The sequence below is a fragment of the Daucus carota genome, chromosome 9, assembly GCF_001625215.2.
Source record: "Daucus carota subsp. sativus chromosome 9, DH1 v3.0, whole genome shotgun sequence".
In the NCBI taxonomy this organism is placed as follows: domain Eukaryota; kingdom Viridiplantae; phylum Streptophyta; class Magnoliopsida; order Apiales; family Apiaceae; genus Daucus; species Daucus carota.
Genome location: NC_030389.2, coordinates 8579714 through 8591534, shown reverse-complemented (window position 1 = coordinate 8591534; position 11821 = coordinate 8579714). Strand labels below are relative to the sequence as shown.

At 32.8% G+C, this 11821-nt stretch overlaps 1 protein-coding gene across 1 annotated transcript; it reads right to left on the bottom strand.

The window, feature by feature from the left end:
- Nucleotides 1–434: 434 nt before the first annotated feature.
- Nucleotides 435–1319, bottom strand: LOC108201201 (dof zinc finger protein DOF4.3). The gene has a single exon (XM_064085114.1). It carries the CDS (start codon nucleotides 1317–1319, stop codon nucleotides 435–437), a length of 885 nt encoding a protein of 294 aa, XP_063941184.1.
- Between the last annotated feature and the right edge of the window lie 10502 nt (nucleotides 1320–11821).

The following is an 11821-nucleotide window of genomic DNA, read 5'->3' as shown; positions in this document are numbered from 1 at the left end:
AATGAATATACACATAATAGTGATAGAACTATTTTTGCAGGTTCCATTTAGCCTTACAAATAAGAAAATCTACAAAACCTAATCAATTAAATAGTCATTAAAATAATATCTACATATATGTTAGACAAAAGACTTAGTTGTCATAACATTTTTTTTATTTACATATATAAGAGATATTTTTAATAAACTTTTATCAATCACAACATACTTAAAATCGAGGGCACTAATGCAAACTACTAATAAACAAACAATAAACCCAAATTTTATAATAAATACTCCATTGAATTGGGGTCCAAATAATCAAAGACAGTAAATTAGGAAATTTTTCCTGGCTTCTTTTTTAACATCAAAAAGTAAAACAAAATATTGGACACCAACAAATTAAAAACAACTTAAATATTTGGCAAATGTAGGCACTCTAATTTCTTGATTTCTTAATTAGAAGACCAAGCTCTAGAGGACCAAGCACCTGAGGACGAGCCAGATGGATCACGAGCAGAACCGTCCACTGGGTTGTTGTTGTTCCGGGCATTGTTGGGCTCAATATAATAGCTGGGAGGGGAAGATGACCAAGGACTAGAGGACAAGCCAGATGGATCACTATTAGGACCGCCCATTCCGTTGTTATTCTCCCCAAAAGTGTGGGCATTTGTTGGCTCTATGTAAAGGTGAACAGGGGTAGAGGACCAACCCCAGGAGCCAGATGGACCACCAGTAGAACCACCAATTGGGTTGTTCCCAAAAGTATTGATATTGGGCTCTATGTAGTTGGAGGAATGGGTGGTATTAAGGAACGACTGATTACCCCAAGCAATATCTAAGGGATTTCTGGGTGTTTGTTGAGCGTGGAAGCCTTGACTATAGTTCTCTATCAAAACCTGTTGGTTCTGCTGAACTATATTGTTTTGGCCCACATCATGTGGAGGCTCAAGAGGTTTAATTGATAAGTTCTGAATGTCCATACGGACAAATTTAAACGGAGGCTGATTGTGATTTGGTGGAGGGCGGGTCAGGTTCAGCCTTCCAGTTTCATTGATGATTCCACCAGCAGATGTCATGCTTGACGGTAGTGGTGGTGGTGGTGGGGCTGATGAAACAATTGGGGGAGAAGAATCCCTAGAACGGTTTACCCTCCTCTCTTCTCCATTTGATGAGAGGTCTCTGACTTTTCCACCATTGGTCCACAACTTTTTGCAGTTGTTACAACGGTAACGAGGCTGAGAGGTCTTGTTATTGTTAAAGTAGGCAAACTTAGTTTCCTCTGAATCACATCTAGGACACCTGAGGTTTTGCTCCATCTCTGAACTGGGATTGACCATGTTATCTTTTCTCTTTTTTGCTATTGATTTAGTATTTGTTATGATTGTACTGCAAGAATGTAAATATGTTTGATATTTATAAGGAGATTTCAAAGATTTTAAATTTATTAGAGTTAGTATCTGTTATGAATATAATCCGAGATTTACAATTTATTACTGTAAAAATCTTTTAGATATATAATCCAACATTTTACGATTTATTAGTTGTTCATATCATTGCTTATATTTACAAGGGGATATTCTATGAAAGAAAAATTATTGGTCCAATTTGAGGAATACCAATCTTTTGGAATAATATCCAAGATTTTCAATATATTACAATAATAATCTTTTATGTATATAAGCCAAAATTTTTAATTTATTAGAATAATAATCTTGTAGGTATATAATCCAAGATTTTCAATTTATTGGTGGGCCAAATATCATTGCTTATATTTAGAGGTTATTACCTACAAAAATTATTTATTAGTTCACTTTAAGGTATACTAGTATTTAAGGGGTAATATCCAAGATTTTCATTTAATTAGTTGGGCACAATATTTTTATATTATAAGAAGATTTTATTGAAAAAAAGTGCAAGCTATTTACACATCATATCACCCATGTCAGGCCAAAGAATGAAAATCTAAAAGCATATTATCCCTGGCCACCATATTGTTTTCATATGATCAATTGAAAATAGAGATATTCAGTGTCTCTATGAAGATATTTTCTTAGGAAAATTTGTGAATTTTTAAAATTTTAGTAGAATAATACATTGGGCACAAATATGTTGTATATGTGCATGCTAGATTTTTTAATATTTGGAGGAATAATTAATTCAAGAAATAAAATTGTAAATAATATTTATTCAATATACCTTTACTATAGATTTTTGTATATTATAATAAAACATATTCATTGAAAAATAATAAGAGGAAATTTATTATATAGAAGTATTAAGCATATTAGCAAAAAATATATATTTAAAATAGATATATATAGAGAAAGTTGTATGTTAGTGGTCATGAGATTCAAATTTTTGTCCATAAAAATTAGGAAGAAATAATAGATAATGATATCATAAGAATAATAAGTAATTTCTGAAAAGAAAAAAGAATAATAAGTAATTAAAATTTTTTGAACATTATTTTTACTACTGGTTGACAAAAAATATCTATCAAAATTGACAAATAAATAGCCTTAAAAACATGCAAACAAACTTAATCAGGAGAAAGTTTTGGAGAAAAATAAATAGCCTTAAAATCATGCAAGCATGCATGACACGGTTGTGCATTCAAGATCATAGGTCCTATTCTCACAACGCGACTAACTCTTCTTTGAGGGCTTTATCTCCAAGATCGTCATTACATTTGAGCTTCATGGCAGGAGATTTGGTCTTCCCTCAAAGTTGCTAAACGAAATTCTTGGACAACTATTTTTTGGCCAAGATCCTTGTATGTCATTCTCCTTTAGCCCCTCCTGTCCTCCTTCTATGAGAGTTGCTAGCGATCGTATCCGTGTTGGTGATATTTGATACGTGTACGCCTATAAATTGCCCCTAATTAGTTTGGAAGGCATTCGAGGGTCGAGCATAAAAAAGAAATGTCACTCCCAATGGGTAGGAGGGGTTTCCTACTCCTTGGGGCTTAGGGAGTACTGTGCACGAAGATGCGTACGTATCTCAAACTTGTCGAGTCTAAAGTGATATAGTGATACTAAACTGATATACTTATAATAGAAGAACTTGCTGCTCTCATAGAACAGATGCTCAGAGCACATATATATATAGTGAGCATATAGAAACTACATAACACACGTTAACCACTTCTGTTCCTAAAAGTACTCCATGACTCCCACTAATCTATGACTCTCCTACAAAAGCTGAAACAACCCACAACTACTTCAAACAGATACAAACTCAACTGTCAGCTAAATACAAATAAACCAAATATCTAAATAATGAATTTAAGATTAAATTCCAACAATCTCTCCGTTAATCTTAAATTTATCATGAACCCATTTGGCTTAGCCCGTCTGGCTTTCATCTGAGCCCGTTTGGCTTTCAACTTCTCTGCCCATATGGCATTTAAACTCAGCCCATCTGGCATTTAAAGAAAAACTTGCCCATCTGGCACTTTTGTATGCCCGTCTGGCACCTTACTTTGCCCCTATGGCTTTATACTTCTGTCTAAAACAATGCTGGCTCATCATCCTCCATCTGTGCGAGGTTCACTTCTTGTCCCTTCTCTCGTTCCCGGCGTGGTTTACTACATTCTGCAGCATAGTGTCCAAAGAGGTTGCAGTTATAACACTTTATTTTGCTCTTGTCACGTCCACCATTCCTGCCATCTAATCCTCCACGGGCTCTTGCCTTCCATTTTTGAGTTAGAAGAAGCTGCCCACTTGTATTCTCAGACTTGCCTTTCATCCTTTCCTCGTGAGCCTTGAGTCGACCCATTAATTCTTCCACCGTCATTACTTTCATATCTCCAAATTGCTCGATATTTGAGGCTATTTGAAGAAATTTCTCAGGGACTGCTCGTAATATCTTCCTGACAACACACAATTCATCCATAGTTTCTCTAAGCACACGTATATTGGTCACTATTCTGCACAATTTCATACAAAAGTCATCTATATTCTCTGTATCCTTCATAGTAAGAGACTCAAACTCTCCCTTCAACGTCTGCACCTTTGCCTCCTGCACTCGCTCTGCTCCCACACACATCGTTTTAATGGCCTCCCAAGCTTCCTTAGCAGTTTCTTTCTCAGCAATGGTCAACAAAATATCCTCTGGTAGACCTTGATATATCGCAGCAAGGGCCACCTGCACCGTTCTTTCATCCACGGATACTTCGGGATCCTTTTGTTCAATTGCACCCCATACTTCTTGCGCCTTCATGAACACTTTCATCTTTAGGGACCAAGTTGTATAATTGCTTCTCGTTAACATGGGATAGCTCAAACCCACAACACCTTCCTTTGCCTTGGACGTTTGCATGGTGGTTTCGTTTGTGTGTTTGGGTTGATATTTGGGCATACAAGAAACTCATCACCAGGCTCTGATACCAAGTGTCGAGTCTAAAGTGATATAGTGATACTAAACTGATATACTTATAATAAAAGAACTTGCTTATAGAAGAACTTGCTTCTCTCATAGAACAGTTGCTCATAGTACATATATAGTGAGCATATAGAAACTACATAACACACGTTAACCACTTCTGTTCCTAAAAGTACTCCATAACTCCCACTAATCTATGACTCTCCTACAAAAGCTGAAACAACCTACAACTACTTCAAACAGATACAAACTCAACTGTCAGCTAAATACAAATAAAACAAATATCTAAATAAAGAATTTAAGATTAAATTCCAACAAAACTTGTGTTGAGAATTAATCCAAGACCTAGTTTTGAGATAAAGGTCATGGTATAATTATCTAAGTCATCACTGAAGTCGACAAAAGATATGCGGTGGTGGTAAATAATCACTAGTAATGTCAAGTTACGATGGCAAGACCCCATAGGCCAATCGTCATTGTAGGTGATGACGACAGTAGTGGAATGACTTGATGATATACGTTGTATATATGTGTATTTATATATCTATATTTGTGATATTTTTAATGTAAAAAATAGTAACTTGTACCGTACACATGAGTGATTTTTATAGTTAAAAATAGTGATTATAAATTGGTCACGAACTAGTTTCTAATTTTTAGACTAATGTGCAGTAAGCCCATATACTCCCCCCACCTCTCTCTATATATATAGCCAATTGCTCAAATACAACCCACTAAAATAAAAACTAAAATGTAAACCAAGAGAAACTATACCTAAATGAGATCACCCACCCCCTATACGTCATCCCCCACCTAGGGCCCACCCTCGCCCCCACTTAATCAACCCGGGTCCGCTAGGGCTTCACCAAGGCTCCGCACAGGTCCTAGACAGGCTCCCGACATCCTTAAGAGCCAAAACTTGGCCCCACCACGGTCCCACTAGGCCCCGTCCCGATCCTACCAGACCCACTTAAACCCCCTCCAGGCCCATCTCGGGGCCCATTCCCGGTCCCAAATACCTTACCATTCTACTTAATCGCATTGCTTTGTATTTATTTTGTATTTTAGTAGTTTGTATTGGAGTAGAACCCTATATATATATATATATATATATATATATATTGCAGGATTAATTTTACATACAAACATGTTATTTTTAATCCATATTTATTAATTGTTATAACATACTACTATTATTCGTATTATATATGACATGCAGGGGTGAATGATTAAATGACACTGATGCTTTTGAAAATATCACTCGCAATTCTATGGTGGAAAATTGAATTTTTTTTCCTTCGAATAATTAATCTAATATGGAGAGGTTTCCGCAGTCCGGATCATCTTCTCACTGAAATGGGAAGTGTCATGGATGCTAGCCCGGGTAAAAAACTATGTGATAGTTGTTTACTTTGATGAATTTTTTTGATATTTCTCATATTCGAAATGACTGTTATTTATCCAAGGACACATGATCATATATATTCTTATATGAGAGTAGAATGAACACTTGGAATGCGGAGCACATCATGTTAAACTATATATATTGAATTACACACATTAATAAGATATGCCCGTTTCATATATGATAGTGTATTATTTGTTTTAAATACAATACGCTAAAGTAGGTTATATATTAAGATGCACAGACAAAATTCAATTTTTAACGACCAAATAATTCATTTTGCATAAATATAATTTCGACTAAAATAAAATTTAAATAGCATGGTTTGAAGGGGGCAAAAATTCTATATAGCATCGTAAACTTATAATTAACTTTATGGTGCCCAACAACATATTTAATGCTCATAATATATCTCATCAAAACACGTCATTTTATAAAATTTTGTGTACTAGTTTGTGTGTACCTAGCATTACTCATTAAACTCACATTCCTATTCAGGTGATTCATGTTAACCACCTATCGATGGTATCTCCTTTTATAATATTTTAATGGATTTTAAACAATCCCGATTGAATACCATCGGATTTTAAATCATAATTGAATACCACCAGATTTTGTAGCATAATTTAAAATCCCAATTGAATACTCCAAGATTTTAATGGGTTTCAAATAATCTCAATCGAATACCCTCAGATTTCAAGAATGATAAAAAATGCTTTAAATTCCCAATCCAGTACACCCCTATTTATCAAGAATCCGCACGAAATCAAAATCACATACAATCCATTAAAATTCATAGACTGAGGGGTGTATTCGATTGAGATTATTAAAATCCCAATCGAATACAGAGAAGTTAGAATTGAAATTACACAATTAGTTTATGGATTTCTTCTTTCTTTTTATTTTGCTCAAAATGTTGATTGTCATCTCTCCAGTCTGATTCGATTTCAATATTGCCTTTGGTGTTTCTTTTTCCCTGTTTATATATGCATATTTTGCTGGCCTTCCAATTTCCATCCTTTCTTATCCCATTTGATTCATTTTTTTTATTTCGTGCGGATTCTTGATAAATAGGGGTGTATTGGATTGAGATTTTAAAGCATTTTTTTGCATTCATAAAATCCGAGGGTATTCCATTGTGATTGTTTGAAATCCATTAAAATTTTGAGATAATTAATTGAGATTTTAAATTATTCTACAAAATCTGACGGTATTCAATTAGGATTTTAAATTATATTTTAAAATCCGATGGTATTCAATTGTGATTGTTTAAAATCCATTAAAATCTGATGGTATTCAAATGCTGATGGATTTTTTTGAATTTCATAAAATGATGGATTTTGTGGCATTCTTCAGTGTATTTCATTTCTTTTTGTTGATTTAATAGTTGTAAAAACATATTGTTTATGTTCTGGGTGTAGCCATTCTGGGACTAATTTTCACCGGGTGGTGGACCATTTTAATAATTGATTGGATAATTAGGGATTAACTGAAATGATTAATTAGGACATTAATCAGATATATTAAAATCATATAATAATATTTTAATCACCGGGCACACCCTCACCCCCTATATATCATCATTGGTTAGACGTAAAATTAGTCCTTCGAAGCTTCTTACTTGGGGAGTTGGCATATTATGAATTTATGAGTAAAATCTTAAAAATTGTCTCCTCATTTTGCTTTTACTACTCTCTGTGTATATGTGTGTCTGCACATACTACTCACTATTCAAATTTGGAACATTAACATTTTTCTCAGTTACACTAAGACAAACAGCTCAGTTAGCTTGCGTATGATATGTGGGTAGTTATATTCCTTGTTGGATATTGTCCAATTTAGTACTCATAATATTGCTACTTATTCTTTAAGTTTTGCTTCAACTGATGGTACTTAATAGAGGCATATTAATGTTGACATTATTACGTAGTGAAGTTAAAGAAGTTTTTCTTTCTTTGGTGAGCTGTAGATTTACTTCTAGCGATAATAACAGATGATAAAATACAAGGATACAAGGGATCCTTGTTGGGCATAGTTTTTAGATGGAAGTCTTTAATCAATCTAGAAACATTATTTTCAAATAAACAGTTTTCTAAGGTTGTCGCTGTGAATTTGGTGGTTCCATTTAATTTTAGAAGTCCTTCCTGTTTTTAGTAATGGTTCCAATTTTTTAAAGAACATGTATTTATGCACTGTGTATATGTGTTTATAAACACATAATTACTCATTATGTCAGGTTTGCAAATATTAGACAGTAATCTATAACTATTCATATAGCTCCTGACTATATGTTTTGTTTGTGCAGGATAATAATTCTGATATTCTGATGTACGAAACTAATTTCTTAGTGGGGATTTTGATGCCGATGATGAAAACGGGACTATGATTGATTTCTGATATTCCGATGAATTCTTTTTGCAATCTGATATATTTATTATCATGAATTATTTACGGATCTACGGAAGCTTCATTTTATGTCTATTAATTTGTATTTTGTTTACACCCATCCCCCAGTAATTGAATGGTTGATTATTTGAATGATTGAATGGTTTATTGAGTTGTGCACTGATTAGGGGGTAGCAACAAATATTTTTTTTTAGAAATAGTCATATAAAAGCGACCGAAGAGAATTATGGTCGCTTTTCAAATTCCACCAATATAGGTAGCATTTGTATTGTAAGGGCGGGAAATTCAAAATATGGCCAAAAATTTGAAGTGATATAAAGGAATTGAATTTTTAACAAAAGCGACCAGCAAAGCGTTAGCTTTTATATAAAAGCGACCGAAATCAATAAAAGCGACCCTCTTCAAAGCTACCAACTCCGTGCGGTCGCTTTTAATTAAAAACGACCGTATACGGTCGCTTTTAGATAAAAGCTACCAAATTTTGACGGTCGCTTTTAGCCTTTTTTTCTTTAAGTGCCACCCCTGGCCCACTAGGGCCTCGCCAAGGCTCCTCACAGGCCCTGGAAAGGCTCCAGACAGTCTTAAAGAGCCAAACCTTGGCCCCACCATGGTCCCACTAGGCTCCGACCCGGCCCTATTAGGTCTCACTTAGACCCCGTCTAGGCCCATCTCGGGGTCCATCCCCGATCCCAAAACCCACATCATTCTACTTAATCGAATTGGTTTCTATTTAGTTTCTATTCTAGTAGTTTCTATTAGAGTAGGGCCATATATATATATATATATATATATATATATATATATATATATATATATATATGGGTTTACTCCACTAGAAACTAAATTAGCCTTGAAACTAGAAACTAGTCCCTGGACAGTTTTTCATCAATGTTTTTAACTACAAAAATCACTCATTTGTATATCAGGAATCACTATTTTATATATTCAAAATCTGACAAATATAAGTATATAAAGACACATATAAGCAACGTTTATCATCATCATCATCTTCAATCATACGACATTAATTAAGCTCCCAGCATCATTATCAACCCCTTCCACTAACCCCGTCGTCATCTACAATCATGATTTGTCTATCACCTTTGTCATCATAACTAACGATTATCTACCATCACCACACACCTCATCCCGTCATTTGCTACCATCATGGACCTCCTCTAACTATAATTGATCATCAATAATTGACCACCAATATTAATCATAGGTAAATCTTCTCAATTATCAAAGATAATAACGGATGATTTCACTACATAACATAGTGATTAACAACATAGAAATTAGTGACTTCTATAGTTATAAACAGTGATCGAAGGAGTGGTTTCTAGTTTCTAGAATAATATTGATTTCTATTTGATCAGTTGCCTATATATATATATATTATAAAATATATTATTTTTCGAATGATGTTCTACAAACATCACTATTTTATTGAAAATTTTGCGGCTCCCATACATGTTATTGTAAAATATATTATTTAAAGACTAGTTGAGAAGCCGCGCGTTGCGGCGGCCTATAAAAATTATATTAATGATTCAATATTAATATTTGTCGAATGTAATAATTTTGTGGTTGTCTATAAAAATTATATTAATGATTAAATATTTATATTTGTAGGATAAAATAAATTTTATATCATAAAAATCTTGATGTAATACCAATACTATTATATAAAATTGCAAAATTGGACTATAATTCATGTTAAAAAAAATAAAAATAAATTTGTGCACGTAATTAACAATTTAAAACACGACGAATCTTAATTTTATTTGTGTTTTTTTTTTTGAAAAGTAATCATGTTCTTACATTGTCACCTTCCTCCAATTTTTTTGGATTGATTGTGCACAAAAACGTCTAACTTAAATCCGCGAGAAAGCGATCTATAACTACCATTGCTTGTAACAACTTTTACTTTTTAATACTATATGAACAGTCTTCACTTAAAAGTTGTTTGAACGGAGCAAACAAATAATGCAATATTTTCCTGTGTACAAAGTAAATCATATAAAAATTAACAACAAACATGTCCGATGAACAAAAAAAATATTATAAAAGAATAACCAACAAACATACATCACTAATAGTTAATTTATTGATATTATCCATCAATATCATGTCAAGACTATATTCTTCTCCCGTGTTTTGGATTTGTCGACTCTCACATAGCGGTCTATGACTACCATTGCTTGTAACAACCTTTATGTTTTTTAATACCGTATAAACAGCCTTCACTTATTGTTGTAGAAGAACGGCACCATCGAGTTAGAAACAGCCTTCACTTATTGTTGTAGAAGAACGGCACCATCGACTTAGAAATCGAGCAAGAGAACTATCACCAGAGAGAGGTAGGGTTGTGGTATTGAGAGAGAATAGGCTGTGTTTAGATGATCCAAAATCCTACAACCTATAGGGATATTTATAGATGCAGAGAGACTTGTGTGCTACTCTTTCCCATAATTAAATAATCTGAAACAAAATCAGATTAAAACTTTCAAGCTGCTATATTCCGTAAATAATCTGAAACAAAATCAGATTCTGAAACTTGCTTCTAATACATCCAAAACTAAAAAAGATAGTTCTAATTTTTGATATTTTTCATCCAAAAATTCGAGAAAAATTAGAAAAATAGAACGGAGCGATGCGAGAGGCGCCACTAAACGCCTCATGCTTCTCCTTTATATAAGTATATTGATGAAAAAAGCCGCGCTTCGCGGCGGCGTGATAAATATTGATATGAATAAGTATTATAATAACATAGAAATTATTTTGAGTCATCTTTCCGTTAAACATATCACAAATGAAAAATATTATAATTGGTATAAAAATTTGTTTAAGTGGCCATCCTGTCAAACACAATACTAATAATAAAATTAGTTTGAACCTCCTTCCCGTCAAAGACAATATTAATCCATAATTTTTATTTTTATGATAAAATTAAATACTATAATTTAGATCAAAATTAGTTTGAACCGCTCTCTTATCAAACACAATACCAATAACAAAACATTATAATTTAGATATTAGTTTGAGTCGCCTTACTGCCAAACACATACTAATAAAAATTATTCTAATTATGATAAAATTAAAGATTATAATTGGACAAAAAGTATTTTGAACTGTGGTCCCGTTTTAACAAAAATATATACTATAACATAGATAAAAAATTATTTTAGCCACTTTCCTGTCAAACATAATACTAATAGAAAATTTATTATTATTTAGATAAAAATTAGTTTGGGCCGCCTCCCGTGCCCGTCAAACACAATACTAATCAACATTATAATAAAATCAATATATGATTCCTATTTTATATGTATTATTTTATATGTTAATTATTTTTATTTTTTGACTCCTATTTATTAGTTTAAAATTATTATTCTTTTATGGTTCTAATATTTTTTATATTAATTTTTTAATGATTATTATCTTTACAATCTTTTATTTTCTATTCGAAATTTAAGAAAATTATAAGACTAAATCAGAAATAAAAATTGTACGTATTACCTTACAAATCTTAAATATAAATTGTATTTTATCTATGATTATTAGTTTAAATAAATATAATCATATTTCTTTTGGCATTCCTAGATAATAAAAAAATTGTATTACCTCTAGAATCCGAAAAAA